The following is a 16,076-nucleotide window of genomic DNA, read 5'->3' on the forward strand; positions in this document are numbered from 1 at the left end:
GCTAGGCACCGTGTTAGGTGCAGGGACCTGTCCAGCTAGGGAGAGCTTGGCTTGCCTTGTGCAAGTTGGAGGAGAGACTGGCTAAAAGAAGGGGCAGAACATCATCTGAGGAACATAGGAGATCAGGGTCACATGATTTGCAGGGTTGGCCTAGCTTAGAGAAAAGTCAAAGTCTTTGGAGTTGGACAGATCTAGGTCTGTGGCAGCTCTGCTTCTGACTTGCCATGTCCTTGGGCACCTAACTTAGCTTTGGCTCCCTCACCTGTAAAGTGGGACTATTACTGTCTCTAACTCCAAGGGTTGCTGTGCCTTAAACAGGGAGCAGATAGAGTACATACTTAACAGTCTTCCTCAGGAACGAGAGCTTGGAGCATTTTGGAACTGAAATACTACTCTGGACAGTGTTGCCACTCACGCTTGATTTTTTTTGGTAGAAGTGACCACAGTAGAGTCAATTCTCAGAATAGCTAGCTTCACTGTGTATCATTCACTCATACCTTCCTACTGTCTACAATTAAAGATTCAGGGAAGATACCTTGAAGGAGGCTTTCTTCCCCAAGACTTGCCTGTATTGGTGGCAAGTCCTGCCACGGTGGTTGCTGGGCAGCACGGGGAGGCGGCCACCAGTCTGGCCGGCTCAGCTCAGTCTGCGCAGGCAGCACACGCGTGCCCTCACGCCGCACTGGGATCCCCTTTGCAGTGCTCAGCTTGACCACCTACCATCCTCCTAAAATCTGGGGAGATCTAGATTCAAAATTTTCATTTCGGTTTTTCCTTTTATTAAATGCTTTCCATTATAAAAGCAACAGAACCACAACCTAGTATTAAATATAGCAGTTGAAAGTAGCCATCATTCTACAGTGTAAGCCAACTATAATACTGCAGATTTCCTTACTAGATAGTTTTCTGTATATAGTTTTATAAGTAGTTAAAATTATAGCATTCATGTCATTTCTATCCCACTTTGAAAGCCATATTTTTATGTGGTCTTAATAACCATAGCTTAAAACATCTGCAAGATAGTTATTCTTACGAATATACTAAGCACAAGTCCCAGTTGAGCCTTTAAGTTGTTTCTAATTTTTTCACTTATAGAAATAGTTTTGTGATGAAAGCCTATATGACTAAAATGTTTTAAAATATTTTGGATTATATCCTTGACACAGCTTCATTATTGGAAATATTGTGCTAAAGGGTGTGTTTTTGCAAATAATTTTTGATACATGCCATCGAGGAGCTCATATGATGTTACACATATTTATATGTCTACCAAGTAACATGTTAGAGGACCCATCTCCCTGTATCCTTGCTAACGTCGAGCACTGTCCTTTGCACTTTTCTCTTCATTTGATGTCTGAATGATTTATTACAGGTCCTTCTGAGGACGAGGGGAGCAACTGTGTCCGAGAAGTGCATGACAAGACGCCACATCTCAGACTGGGGAAGCACCCCTAGTCTGTCGGGCTCCTGGGCGTGTCCGCAAAGGAGCCCACTTGCCCACTTCGCCCCTGGCCCCAGAGGCACAGACTCCATGTGGGGACACATGGTCAGACAGAGTGGTGACTAGTTACTGGGATACTGCCCACTTCAGCTCTGCCCCCTTGAGAGACACCTTTTCTTTAGAGTCAGTATTCTCCCCCTACCTATTCAAAAGGACGGGCAACGAAGAGAAGTTAGAAAAGTGCTGTGGTCACAGGTGCCCGTGCCCCAGGAGGCTCTGGGGCTGAGTGCGGGTCTGCCCCGCGCCCCGCCTGCCTGCTCACCCTGCCAGGGACCCTCGACGTCTGCTCCTGCACTTGCTGCCCAGTGCTCGCTTGTGTGGCATGACACCTGTCTATCACGCCTTCCCTCCATGGCCACGTCTCAGGAAGGGGCTTTAAGTGCATTTCACTTCACCAGGATTGAGAAATAAACAGGCGGTAGGCCCCATTTTCCCCAGAATGTGCTCCAGTTAGATACGTCTTTAGCCAGGGAATGCTGGCAGTGGCATGTGGCAGAGGCTGGAGACAGAGACCAGTTAGGAGGCATCCTCCGGGCTCTGTTTCTTTCTCTGTCAAGTCTTCCTTGCTGTTAATGTTCCTTCATGCTCTAAGATGCCTCAGTCACCTTTACTCTCTGGAAATCGTGTTTAGCCGAAAAACACTTCATAGAAAAGCCACAGGGTTTCTTGTTCCTTGAATAGGAAAAAATCTCTATTCACACTAACCTAAGCATCACCATTTTTAAAAGCCAGGTCTGACCTTGGTCACCTGCTGTGTTTGGCCTCTGTTGGCTGGAGCAATTTTATTAAAAATTTACATAGAGAAACATGCTAAAAAATACGATAGCTAAATCAAAGTTGAATTTTAACAAATTGTTCAGTAATGCACAGGTAGGCAGGAAAAAAATAAAACAGAGAAATGAACATCAGGGGAAAAATGGAACACAAAAAATAAAATGGCAGACTTACGTTCTAATATTTTCGTAATTACAGTAAATGTAAATGGTCTATTTTGCTTATAATGGCCCCGAACTGGAAACAACCAAATGTCCCTCAATGCACAAATGGTTAAACAAATTCTGGTATATTCATACCTGGGAATACTACTCAGCAATGACAAGGAACATACTATTGATACATGCAACAAAATGACAAAATAATAGAGATAAAAAACAGATCAGTGGTTGCCGGGAGTTAAGGATGGTGGGAGGAAGAAGAGGGTGGGCATGACCATAAAGTGTTAGCACAAGAGATATCTTTGTGGTGACAAAATAATTGTGTATGTTGATTGTGGTGGTGGTTACGCAAATCTACACATATGATAAAATGACAATGAACTTTGCATATGCATGTACCAGTGTTAACATCCTAGTTTCGAAATTGTACTAGAGTTACATAAAATGTAGCCATTGGAGGGGAGGAACTAAAGGAAAGGTACATGGGGCCTCTGTGTATCCTGTTTGCAGCTTCCTGTGAATCTATATTTTAAGACAATTTTTAAAAAACCAATCTTACAGCCCAGATGCAACAATAAACAGATCCTTGTACTCCTGTCCTGTGTTCACGCATGAGGCACTATGGCAAGCCAAAGTCAGACTGCAACACACCTAGTCAGCCAAGAGCTGCAAATTCCTCAACCATCCGGCAGGATTAAGGCATTTTTGGCACCTTAACCTCGGCTCACCCTACTAGTCTAAAATTACCTGCTGTTGATCTTTTCCTTGCAGATTACTGGGAAAGATGCTAAAATTTAAAAATGCATGGCTTTTCTATGTGCCAGGCTTTCTGGAGGTGGCTGGGCACAGGAAGCAAGTGGGGTGGGGAAAACTTGAACCAGTGGGTTGCTCTTCACCACTGCTGGGCTGTCACACACCTGCCCCCGCCCCCCGGCCTTGGTGGTACGGGAGTGTGGAGGCTGTGGACACAACATGGCTGGGTAGAGCTGGAAGGGGCAGGCCCACTGCAGAGAGCAGGCTTGAGTCAGGCCTTTGCCCAGGAAGGGGTCTGAGGTCACGGCTGAGGACAGGGCTGAGACAAGACACAAACCTGGTGCAGCAAGAATAATATGAGACGGGGCCAGAGCCAAGGTCTGAGCACAACTCAGGCAGGGATGTCCATAGTCCATTGAGCCAACTGGGTAAAAAGCTCCTGAATGCTGAGGCATTGGCTGGCACTCTCACTTTGAGTTTGTGGCCAGCTTTGGTTCACCTTGGGTTCCGTCAACTCTGCCCTAGCCCCAGGGTATGAGTTGTTTGGCACACACAACTGCTCTCCCAGGGCTGGACTTTACCAAGAAACCCATGGACCATGCTTTTCCACCACCTTTATCAAAGTTCCAGTGTGCCTTACTGATCTTTAGCCAAGGGCATTGATCTCTTGGGCGTATAACTGAAAAAGGAGAAATGGGGAAAAAGAGAAGTTGAGCTCTGGCCTCCCTGCTGCTAGCAGCGGGGCCTCTGGGGACGTGATTGATTATAGCAGAAAGTCATATTCTTGTGGGAACTGCAGAGCGTCTTATGGTTGGTTTTCTAAATTCTTTGTCTTTCATTATTTTTCTCAAAGATAATATGTAAAGGAAACAACAAACTGAAAACACTCAACTATAGAACTTGCACCACCCAAAATGAATTTCATTCTAAACATCATACTTAAAGAAGTTATACAACTGAGAGAAGATTTCAGCAATTGCAAACATCTAGGTACAACAGGCCCCAAATATAAGCACTACCTCACACCCAACTGTTTTCTCCAGCCAAGGGACACTGTTGCCTCAATGCCAAGACCAGTCAGCATTTCAGACCTTGTTAGAAACCACGGCTATGCAAAGATTCCTCCAGTTCATTCAAAGATGTGTGCTGAGTCCAGCAGAGATTGAGAGAGGGAGAGCCAGGCAGGCATCCTAGTCTTGTATTCCTCCAGTGTTCTCAGCTCTGGGCTCAGGATGAACAGAGATCACTGGGAAGCACTGTACCTGAGCCAGGACACGCTGCCTTCCCAAAGGTCTGTGCAGAAATAGGTCCCAGTGTTAGGCCCCCATTCTTGCAGAGAGCTAATCTCAAAGGTTATGTTCTGTGGCACTCTTTTTTGCATATTCTGTAAAAAGGGAAGTGCTGCCTCTGGTACTCACTATGCTTTAGTGCCAAGATAAAGTATGTTCCAGAAAAAATTCTTAAAAATCTGGTTTTTGTTATCTGTTACTGGAAAATGATATAACCCAACATGCTTGTTTTGTTTTGTTTTTCTTAGTTTCAGGACAATTAGAGTAACTAGATCACTCCAGGTGATCACATCTATTGTTTTTCTCCCTTAAAGAAGCATTGGGGTAATAATTAAAGGACTGTTATACCATGTGTTTAATTTTGAGGCTGTTTCCAACCCTTTCTGGAAGGGCCCAAGCACATTTAAGTGGAAGGATGTGTGTTTATTCACATGTGCATTCTCCTTTCCTTGCAACTTCTGCCATGTTTCTCCTTTTCTGACTGCCCCCCTTCATGCTGGAACAGAGCCTGCCTGTGTCCAACACCATGGAGTGGCTTGTCCAAGGCTCTAGCTGGCTTTGTGTTAGAAGGCCCTGTAGGCTTGCAGAGCTTTACACTCTGCGGAAGTCAGATCATGCTGTCTTCAGAATGGTCTAGTCCTGTAGCCTGGGGACTAGTCCCATAGATGAGCTGTGGATCCCAGATTCATCCAGACATTGCAAGTATTTTCCACCAAGGATCCAGGCCCAGAGATCCTCCTTAGTATGTGTATAGTTGTAGAGGCAACCTTGGTCACTGAAAGTCAGGAAAACTCTGGCACCGAAAGCTCCAGTTTCCTGTACATGGGGGATGGCATCCAAAGGGTCCAAACGAGGCATCATTTGGGGGGGGGGGGTTGAAGATATGAAAACCTATGGCAAAGGCCAAGCAGTGAAAACCCCTAGAACTGCACTACACACAACTCCTTTAGAGATGAGAAGTTCATGCTCACTAGAGTAATCAACAAGCAGCCAGGCATTTTTTAAGACTCATTCTATGGACCAAGCATTGCCTCTGGCAACCCAAATGGAAAATCATCAGGTTCATTCCAGGCACATGGCAATGGCCAGCCAAGCCCACCTAGGGCCAAGGGCCACCACTGCCTTCCCACCCCAGAGCTCCTGAAGCCACACTCAGGCTGCTGAGAAGAGGGCTGGACAGGGGAGACTCAGAAAAGCTGAGCCCAGGGACAACCGCTTGTTTTTAATCGGTCGCTCCATTAACATCCCAAACACACAGCAGGTAACTCTGAAGCTAGGCAAAGAGATTACAATTTACAGGGCGACTCCGATGGGTCCAGGTCAGCGCAGTCAGCTTGATTCCAAGGCCCACGGCTGTTAACTGAGCACAGTCTCACCACACGCCCTTGCTGCTGCTTGGGTGGCCTCGGAGCCTAGTGCCTGCACTCTGCTGGGGCGTCCTCATTTTGTTGAGACTCTCAGTGAAATGCTGAGATGGGCATTTCTCTGGAGCACTGTGCACTGTTCTCAGCTGACCCTAGAAGCTTCCCCAAGGATCTTTACTCTTGGAGCTGTGCTGGACTGTGCCCGGCAGGGCATAGAATGGCCCTGATGACCCTGCTCCGGTGGGCATGGGTGGCCATGGTGGCAAAGTCACCACAGCGGAAATAAAATCAGTGTGGTGCTGAGTTGTTCCACACATGCAAGGTAGTGCACAGGCAGGTGTCGAGGGCCATCAGCAAGCTGTGGATGAGTGAGGAGTAATTTCCAAACATCTGACTCATACCCAGACAATCGTCTTCCTACCACCTGGCGATCCTTTCTGTAGGAACCCCCAGCTTAGTGGCCACAGCCAGGCTTCAGGCCCTCTTCCACGCTTTTCCCTCTGCCCTGCTCTGTCCGCCCCCTCTCTATTTGGAGTAGAAACACAGAAACTTTCCCCTGTGGACAGAGGTATGTGTTGTCAGGTCAAAGCACCCCAAAGACTCTGAGGGTGACAGATTAGGAATAGACCGAGTGCTGCTCACAGTCACAGGGGCAGCTACACAATTGCTGAGTGATGTCACATCATATATTCATAGGAGGGGGAGCTTCAGGGACAAATAGGGCTCAGGGAAGTGATCTGTGTCACAGCTCATGCAGAACTGTTCCAGGGAGGGAGAAAGCCACGTGCAGCCAGCAGGTGCCCGGGTCCTTGCAGCCCTCTCTGCACACGGCAGTGGATAGCCAGCTGCTGCGGGTCACACCTCAGTATTCACCCCTGTGAGAACAGAACCTCTATTCTCTAGGGAACTCCACTCCCCTGGCTTGGTTCATGTTGCCAGGTGGGTCCCACCTCACCCCTAGAAACTGGGCAGTGAAAACACTTGATCGGTTCTAGGGTGGGCATGCAACTCAACTTGGGAGAATGACATCCAGTTTGGGGATTTTTGCCAAAATTATTGGAATGGAGCATGTGTGATGTATGGTGGAATTCCTATATGATGGATGTCAGCCTGGAGCTTCCAGACTGCTTGGGACTTCCATGCTGCTATGCTGGGAAAGCCCGCCAAGAATGGAGCCCGTCCAAGGGAAAGCCTCTCCTAGGGATGGAGGGCCATGGCTCCCTGCAGACTCACTTGAGCCTAGAGTTCCAGAGCCTAGAGATCCAGAGCCTAGAGTTCCAGAGCCTAGAGATCCAGAGCCTAGAGTTCCAGAGCCTAGAGTTCCAGAGCCTAGAGATCCAGAGCCTAGAGTTCCAGAGCCTAGAGATCCAGAGCCTAGAGTTCCAGAGCCTAGAGTTCCAGAGCCTAGAGATCCAGAGCCTAGAGATCCAGAGCCTAGAGTTCCAGAGCCTAGAGTTCCAGAGCCTAGAGATCCAGAGCCTAGAGATCCAGAGCCTAGAGTTCCAGAGCCTAGAGTTCCAGAGCCTAGAGTTCCAGAGCCTAGAGTTCCAGAGCCTAGAGTTCCAGAGCCTAGAGATCCAGAGCCTAGAGTTCCAGAGCCTAGAGATCCAGAGCCTAGAGTTCCAGAGCCTAGAGATCCAGAGCCTAGAGATCCAGAGCCTAGAGTTCCAGAGCCTAGAGATCCAGAGCCTAGAGTTCCAGAGCCTAGAGATCCAGAGCCTAGAGATCCAGAGCCTAGAGATCCAGAGCCTAGAGTTCCAGAGCCTAGAGTTCCAGAGCCTAGAGATCCAGAGCCTAGAGTTCCAGAGCCTAGAGTTCCAGAGCCTAGAGTTCCAGAGCCTAGAGATCCAGAGCCTAGAGATCCAGAGCCTAGAGATCCAGAGCCTAGAGTTCCAGAGCCTAGAGATCCAGAGCCTAGAGATCCAGAGCCTAGAGTTCCAGAGCCTAGAGTTCCAGAGCCTAGAGATCCAGAGCCTAGAGATCCAGAGCCTAGAGTTCCAGAGCCTAGAGATCCAGAGCCTAGAGATCCAGAGCCTAGAGTTCCAGAGCCTAGAGATCCAGAGCCTAGAGATCCAGAGCCTAGAGTTCCAGAGCCTAGAGATCCAGAGCCTAGAGTTCCAGAGCCTAGAGATCCAGAGCCTAGAGATCCAGAGCCTAGAGATCCAGAGCCTAGAGTTCCAGAGCCTAGAGTTCCAGAGCCTAGAGATCCAGAGCCTAGAGTTCCAGAGCCTAGAGTTCCAGAGCCTAGAGTTCCAGAGCCTAGAGTTCCAGAGCCTAGAGATCCAGAGCCTAGAGATCCAGAGCCTAGAGTTCCAGAGCCTAGAGTTCCAGAGCCTAGAGATCCAGAGCCTAGAGTTCCAGAGCCTAGAGATCCAGAGCCTAGAGTTCCAGAGCCTAGAGTTCCCGAGCCTAGAGATCCAGAGCCTAGAGATCCAGAGCCTAGAGTTCCAGAGCCTAGAGTTCCAGAGCCTAGAGATCCAGAGCCTAGAGTTCCAGAGCCTAGAGTTCCAGAGCCTAGAGATCCAGAGCCTAGAGTTCCAGAGCCTAGAGATCCAGAGCCTAGAGTTCCAGAGCCTAGAGTTCCCGAGCCTAGAGATCCAGAGCCTAGAGATCCAGAGCCTAGAGTTCCAGAGCCTAGAGTTCCAGAGCCTAGAGATCCAGAGCCTAGAGATCCAGACCATTCTTGGCCTTTGGATGAGGTGAGGTGATGAATCCTCTCTTTTGCTTCAGTTATTTTGAGATAGCTTTCTCCCACTCGTACTGAAACAGTGCTAAGAAATCCAAGTGTGAACCAGAAGCTTATATAAAACGAGCAAGAGGAGATCACCAAGCCAATGCGCAGCAGATGCGTGCACTGAGGGCTGTGCTGCTGTTGCACTAGTGAACTACATCCACTGTGGCTTGTAAATAGCCGCCACCCACCTCTGGTGACCCACTGCTGCCCAGACCTTCTGGACCATGCCCTGGCACACCTTGGACTTCCCCACAATCTATCAACTAAAGGGTAAATACCTGGCACAATAGGCAGCCACTGCAATCTGTCTACTGAAGGCCATCAATGGCTCCAATGTTGCCAAGTTCAATTATCATGTTTTAGTTCTTATCCTTCTTGGCCCATCAACATTTGACCTCTCCCACTGTGATGCACTCCACCGGCTTTTAGGATGTCTTCCACACCTGCAGTTTCTGCTACCTTTCTGGCTACGCCTTCCCCATCTCTTTTGCTGGCCCTGTCCACATCTTTACCTTCTAAAGGTTACTGTGCCCAGGGCACAGTCCTTGGACCTCTTTTCCATGTGCAAGCATTCTATTGAAGTTCTTGCCCACTCTCATGGCTTTAAACACTATTCCAAATGTACATCTCACCCGGACCTCTCCCTTGAACTCCAAACTCATAGATCCAATGGCCTCCACGATGCCTCTGCCTGCATGCGTGACAGGCATCTCAAAGTTCACACATCCACACTTGAGCTCCTGGTGTCCACCCCAGCCCACAGTGGCTCTTCCTGTGGTCATCCCAATTTCACTTCTCAATTGCTCAAGCCTAAATCCTCAGTCTTAAGTCCTCTCTCTTACACACAAACCCCACGCTTACTTTGTCATCCAATACCATCAGATACACCTTCAAAAATCATCCTTAATCTGCCCATATCATGCTGTTTTTGCTGCCATCTCCCTCAACTGCTGCAGTGGCCTACCAACCAGACTCCAGCTTCTGCCTCTGGCCACTACAGTTCATTCTTGCAGCAGTCAGAGCGATTCTTTTCAATATAAGTCAGATCATCCTGTTCCTTTGCCCCAAACCCTCCAAGCCTTCCCATTAATTCAGAGTGAAGGCCAACACCATAGCCATGACCTCAAGGCTTGCACCAACTCGCCCCTGTGGGCTCTCTCTGCTCCCACTAACTCCCTGCACCCCAACCTGCAGGCCCCCACTGCACCTCGCTCCTCCCTCGACCGGACACGCTCTTCCCCAACTTAGCTTCACAGCTCGTTTCCCCAGTTTGCTAGCGTCTTAATTCAAACACCGTTTCCTTGACAAGGGCCGCCTTGCCACACCATGTAAGATTTCCGTGCCCGTGTCTGTCCCTGGGTTCCTCCACGTACACTGGCCACTGTCTAACATGCTGCCAAGTCTCTCATCTAGACGGCTTTATGGCTGTCCTCCTCACAAGAATACAGACTCTGTAAGGACGGGGAATATCTGAAGCCATTTTGTTTGTTGCTCTGTCAAGCAGCGAATACCACACCTCACAAGCTATTGATAAATTATTTTGAATGAATATTCCATAAATATTTTGCATGTCATTACTGGGCGCACCCTTCCTGCCCTGTCCCCAGATGCTCCTAAAGAAAAGCAGCAACCACGTCCTTCTTCCTAGCCCCATTCCTAATTGAAGTAAAAGCACCTACTGGCTCTGGTAACGGGGTCCGGGGTGGGGGCTGCAAGCAGTTCATTCATTGAGAAAGATGTCCTATGTCATAGACTCACAGATTAACAGCTGATTCACTCCCCTTCCCACATTAATTGGCTTCTAAGCATTCAGAGACTCTCATTATAGGAGGCGCAGGCCTGGGGTTGCTCACACACCTATACCTGAGGGCCTGACCTCCAGGCTGACCCTGACTTGATTGAAAAAGCCACAGAGCATGTGGGGCTTCAAGTCTATGCATAGAGGTTTACTTGGCACGAGGACTTTCAGGAGTACGATGAAGGACGCACAGGGACAAGAGGGAAGTAAAGGGGCGAGAGACTGCTGAGCTTTCTGCGTGGCTTCCGTGGAGTAGGGCAAGGCAGAGGAAGGAAATCCAAGTGAGGCCAGCGCCTCGCCCAGAGAGCTGCCCTGCCCTTACCTTGGACTGAGGAGGTCCTCTGTGATGCCTTTCCCCTTCAGGCTGGGCTGGAAAGAGCAGAAACTAAACAAAAAGGGAAGGGATAATTCTATTAGCAGAGCTGAGACCTGTCCACCTCCGGCAGAAACGTTTCTAAAGCCAGGCCAGAGCTGGCTCCATTCTCGCCCCTCTCTAGCCCCATCCTGCCCCTGGGTTGTGACTGCCAGGCCTGGGCTTACCTCTGCAGCACCCCTTGGCACCCTCTGGCACTGCACATTCTAGCCTTAATAACAATGATAGGATAGAACAACAGGCACTTGGGCAATGTGTTTGCAGGACCTCCTCAGGGCCAGGTGTTTGACAACATTGCCAATTTCAACAACCTCTGCTGTGAGTCCCACTGTGTCATCCTGGGGACAAATGCCATTTTACTCTAAGACTCCTTGAGCAGGCTGAGGTGTGGTCTTAGAGTGTTTGCATTAGGCCACAGTCACAGCCTGAGCTATGGATATATGAGACTTCTAGGTCAACTGAGAAAAATTTTTGTGTAATACATAGAAACCGTGGGGGAAAATGAATCGAGTTTGGCATTGCATGTCTGCTTATTCAGTTTAGTCTAAAATAGACCTTGGAGGTGATTTTAGGAGACAATCTAACAGTAGCCCTTGGAAGAACCTCACAGGCAGGCCCAGGGGAATCAAAGAAGGAACACCCAGAGTGGCACACAGCCCCTGCTGGAGCTGTTTTTCTCTGCTCTGGCCCTGCCTCTTGGCTGCAGCAGCTGGCCCTGGTGCCAGTTACCAGCCAGGGCCACCAGGAAGGCACACTATCAATAGTAATTTTGAATAAATTGGTAGTGCCTTCCATGCTCATTATAGATATTTTCCATGTCATTCCTGGGGACACCCCTCCTGCCCTGTCCCACATACTCCTAAAGAAAAGCAGCAACCACGTCCTTCTTCCTATCCTCATTCCTAATTGAAATAAAAACACCTACTCGTCCTATATTGGCCTTTCAGAGGACTGGAATCTCTGAGCACAAAATGGGGCTCTCGGCCAGGGGTCACATCTCACCTCAGAGCTCCCAGCCAGTGAGGAGCGGAGCACACCCTCCCTCCCCTCACAGCCCCGTGCTCCGCTCACATACGGGCTTCCTGTCCTTTCTAGATTCTCTACAGATCGATGTTTATTTGATGCCTTTAATATTAATAAAAATAAATAACTATGGGATCTGGAACTTATATACTTAGATTGATTAGATTTCTTAGATTGACTAATCCATTTGGAGAAAGAAGTTAAGGAAAACAGCAGCCTTCTCCCTTTAAGAAAAAAGATGCTCAATACATATGTGGGGAATCAGTTGTTTGGAACTCCTTCCAGTGAAACACGAAATTGGAGCAACTAAAATTGGCAGCTGGGATCAAACAAACAAACAAAAAAGATTAAGCCAAAAAAATTACTTGGAAAATGAGAATATAAAGCCATAAAATTCTGGAAGGCCCATTGAACAGCCAGTTTCTTAACTATGTTGCATCTGCATGATATTTTCTCCCTTCAGTAATTACTCTTCTAAACCACTTCAGTTCCTGAACATAGAGCCTGTGTCCCGAGATAGAGAGAAGAAACTTCTCTATCTTTTCTCTGACCCATGATTCAACAGCTCTGTAGGCCAGGAAGTTCTCTCCTGTGCCTAGTCTAAATCCTGCCCGCTGTGGTTGGGAGCACTTTTCCTGAGAACAGAACTGAGCGCTCTCTGTTCCTCAGCTTTCGGGTCAGGGTCAGTTTCTCCTGAAGGATGATGCTCACACTCTTACCTTTTGAAGGCCTTATTCCGATCGCTGTTGTAGAAGACAAGAAACTTGGAATATCCGTTTTGGAAGAAGATCTCCAGGGCAATGTCCTGTGAAGAGAAACCCCTTTTTACTGCTCTTGATGTTTCCTGGAATGGAGACACCCCAGGGTGACAGAGCTGCTGGCAGTGGGTCATTGGGTCTCTGTGTCAAGCAATCCTTCCTGGTTAGTCCTATCAACATCCTTTGGATGTGAAGACTTTGGTGACAGGGTTGGGGGCATGTCTGCAGATTGGGTGGGAGGGCAGGGGCCTGACCTCAGCTCCGAGCTCCTTTGGCTGAATAGGCAGAGCCACTCCCATGGCCGGTGAGGAGCAGATGACAGAGACACCTCCGGCTCACGGGTTTGGTTTCCTGGGCCGGGGCCACCTTGCCAGAGCACTAGGGGAGCTGGCTGCAGGGGAGCAGCTCTCAAACTGGGTGGCACTGTGCACTGACCTACAGACTAAGAGGCACTGGGTGCTCTGCCTGGTCTGTTTTGCTGAGCCACCTTAATGTGGCCACGCTGACATGGCAATGTTGTAATCAGGGATATTTTGTTAATGCCTAAATAAAATCCACAAGATTTTCTTTCCTTTTCCTTTCTTTTCCTTCCCCTTTCCCCCTCCCTTCTATTCCAAGCTATGTAAATAACAGACTTGGAATAGGGGCAGTGTTAGTCTCCGCATGGAATAAATCTCAGGGATGAGATGGGGCCAGGGGGAGAGGATTCCAGGGCTGGAGGGGTGAGGCTTGCGTGTGGAGAGATGGAGGCTGGGTGAGGTCAGACTCAGAGATGGGCTCTGCACCCAGTGACGGAGCCTCAGCCTGCGTTTCCCTGGCTGGAGTGAGTTCTCAAAGTCCAGTCCATTAAGGCTCTCAAGCCAGAGGGAAAGTATTTGCAATGATATTGCAAACCCCTCTTCTCTGCTAGTGGATGTAAGTAAGAGTCTCATTGTTTTTCTACAGATAGAAATGTAAATAATGTGCAAACAGAAAGTGAATGCAGAATTTGTGGAGGGTGCAGCTTGTCCTGGCCACTTTGGGTGCCAGGCTTTGACTTTCTTCAGAAAGACTCCAAGGCTGCAGAGTGGACTTGCTTGCGAAGCTCCCCCCATGCCAACCCCGCCCCACTTGGTGGTGCATGCACGTGCGCACACACGCACACTCAAACGCACGCGCACACACACTCACACTTCTGGCTTCCACCACTTTAAGCAAACCAACCATCTGGAAACTATCACTGTGTACTGGGGAAGAATAAGCTCCTCGCTGTTGGATATTTGCTGCTATATAGCACCGCAAGATAGACGTAAGCGTAAAGCAGAACTCTGAGACCTACGGTGTGCCCCCGAGCGTGCTCAGTGCACAAGCCTCCTGGTGTGTCAGCGCCCAGCGGGCATACCTGCAGGAGGAAGCGGGCCTGCCGGAGCTCCCTCATGTCACCGTAGCTGTGGCGCTGGCATGAGTAATGGTCAGAGGACCTGTCTTTGCTGCACATGTTGAAAATGAACGGATCGCTGATGCTGGAAAGGAAACGACATGCAGGAAACCAGTTGGATATCTGTGGGAGAGGGCGGCTGGCAGGTTTCCTCTTCCTGCCCTCTGCCCCCTACGCCCAAATTTCTAGGGACAATCAAAGGAGTGCTGTGGTCACTGGCAGCTAGTGTTCCTGCACCCACCTGTTTGACAAACCCTTTCTGAGTGCTTGCTCGTGTCAGCTCTGGCATGAGGGCCAGTGACATGTGGGGAGCTCCCTGCCCTCACCAGGCAAGGGCACAGCAAGATGATGGCATAGTTTCCAGGACAACATTGGCAAGGGTTCCGGGGTGTGGTGGGGTGAGAAGGCTCCTGGTGTCGAGGGTGGGGGCTGGCAGGGAAGGCTTCGTGGACCTCGTGCATGATGGCAAAGCACTGCCAGAGAGCCTAGGGAGGGTTCCCGTGCCCCCTGGGAGGAAGATGAGAAGGGCTGGCTCCTCGGTGCCCAGCTGGCCCTATGCCCTTAGCCTCTGGCCCCACACATGGACAGTCCAAGCCCCAGGACACCTGCCTTGCCACATGCCTTGGTCTTTGCCCAGGTGGCCTATTTCATACCGACCTCTTTCCCTGGCAGGGTGGAGAGGCTAGCTGAGGTCACTGAGTCAGGTGTGGCCTGCAACTGCCACTGGTGTGACTCAGACCCCTCCTCTTAGAACTGGGGAGTCCAGAGCGCACAGCTGGGAGGATCAGGGGTAGGAGCTCAAAGGTTCCAGGGAAGCCAAATGACCACAGAGATTGAGTGCAAACCAGAGCTCAGAGTCAGACATCACGGTGAGGAGGAGTGAAGGGAGCAGAGAAGAGCGTGGAGACCACCAGGGAGGATGCAGAGCCAGGGAGCCCATCTGTGTGGCACTTGGGTCCTGAGAGGCTGCCCAGGCTGGTCTGGCCCCTGGGAACCTTCGGGATAATGTCTCCTCTTCAGAGGTGACTGAATCTCTGTATTGCAGAGGTGGCAGGTGCTGCTCTGGTGTGAAACCCCAGAGCTCTTCAGGACCTGGCCCCACCTCGTCCACATGGCAGCCCTGAGAGCTTTCTAATGGACTTCCCCGAGCTGCTGGGGTACATCCAGCCTGGGACAAAGAGGTCCACTGAATTCTGAAGAGATTGCTTAACCACACAACGGAAACAGTGGTCTGAAAGCCAGAGCTCACATGGTTTGCAGGATCCAGGCTTGAGTGAGAGGAAGAAGTATAGGGGTGCATCTTATCAGTCCCAAGCCAGGCCTTGAGTGGCAAGAAGTGAGCTTGGAGGACTGGCCAGACCCACTCAAAGGCAGTGTGGGCCCGCATGTGACATGAGGCGTGGAGGCGCCTTCAGGAGGCAGGCGTGGTCCTGAAATGAGACCTTCGACAGCCAGGTGTCTCCGGAGGCTTTCCCGAGAGGTCTCAGAACAACACCTCCTCCTTGGGCAGGAGAGGGAGGGAGAGGAGGGGAGGAGAACAATTCATACATGGCAAGCGACTGAGATGCCACGAGGTAACCAGGTGAAGCTTTGCACCATCCATACAAATGGGGCTTGAGAAATAAAGATGATTTCAGAGACAGACAATTGAATTTCTGAACATCTGCATCATGTAGTCATTTTAAATTGTGTGTACAACCATGACAGTTCTGATAAAATGCCAGGACTCGAGAAACGAAGGGCCTCCCATGCCCCTAAGAAGCCTGAGTGCTGACCAGCAGCCCAGAGAGCCAACAGCTGAAAGGGCCGCTGCCCCAGGACGGTCCTGCCAGTCCCGGCCCAAGGTGGCTGTGCATGGTGGAGGAGATTGGTTCAGCCCCAGTCCCAGCTCCCAGTGCGGTCCCCACAACCCAGCCTACAGAGCAGGCCACGGGGCCTCTGTGCCGTACTTTCAGGGAAGCCAAAAAGAGGCAGGGCTATCCGCCAGGCCTGGCAGGAATCCTCTGGTCTGTGGTCAGTGGTCCAGCATCTGCTGCACTAAGAACTTGGACTTGTGCCCCCGGTGGGTGCCCACAGCTGGGTGGCTGGGAAGCCGGCCATGTGGGACACAGCACAAGCCCTTTGCTCAGCC

At 50.0% G+C, this 16,076-nt stretch overlaps 1 protein-coding gene across 3 annotated transcripts in view; it reads right to left on the reverse strand.

Annotated features, from left to right (window-relative positions):
• The window catches only part of LOC105860094 (WD repeat- and FYVE domain-containing protein 4), a 305,642-nt gene that overhangs the window by 66,914 nt on the left and 222,652 nt on the right, over positions 1-16,076 (reverse strand). For all 3 annotated transcript variants that reach the window (XM_076010311.1, XM_012744548.3, XM_012744549.2), the window contains exons 45-47: positions 13,910-14,030; positions 12,490-12,575; positions 10,697-10,759 (exon numbers count right to left, since the gene is read on the reverse strand). In XM_076010311.1, the coding sequence (XP_075866426.1) occupies positions 10,697-10,759; positions 12,490-12,575; positions 13,910-14,030 (270 nt within the window). The remainder of the gene's footprint in view (positions 1-10,696; positions 10,760-12,489; positions 12,576-13,909; positions 14,031-16,076) is intronic.

This window comes from Microcebus murinus, chromosome 14 (genome assembly GCF_040939455.1).
Source record: "Microcebus murinus isolate Inina chromosome 14, M.murinus_Inina_mat1.0, whole genome shotgun sequence".
Taxonomy (NCBI): domain Eukaryota; kingdom Metazoa; phylum Chordata; class Mammalia; order Primates; family Cheirogaleidae; genus Microcebus; species Microcebus murinus.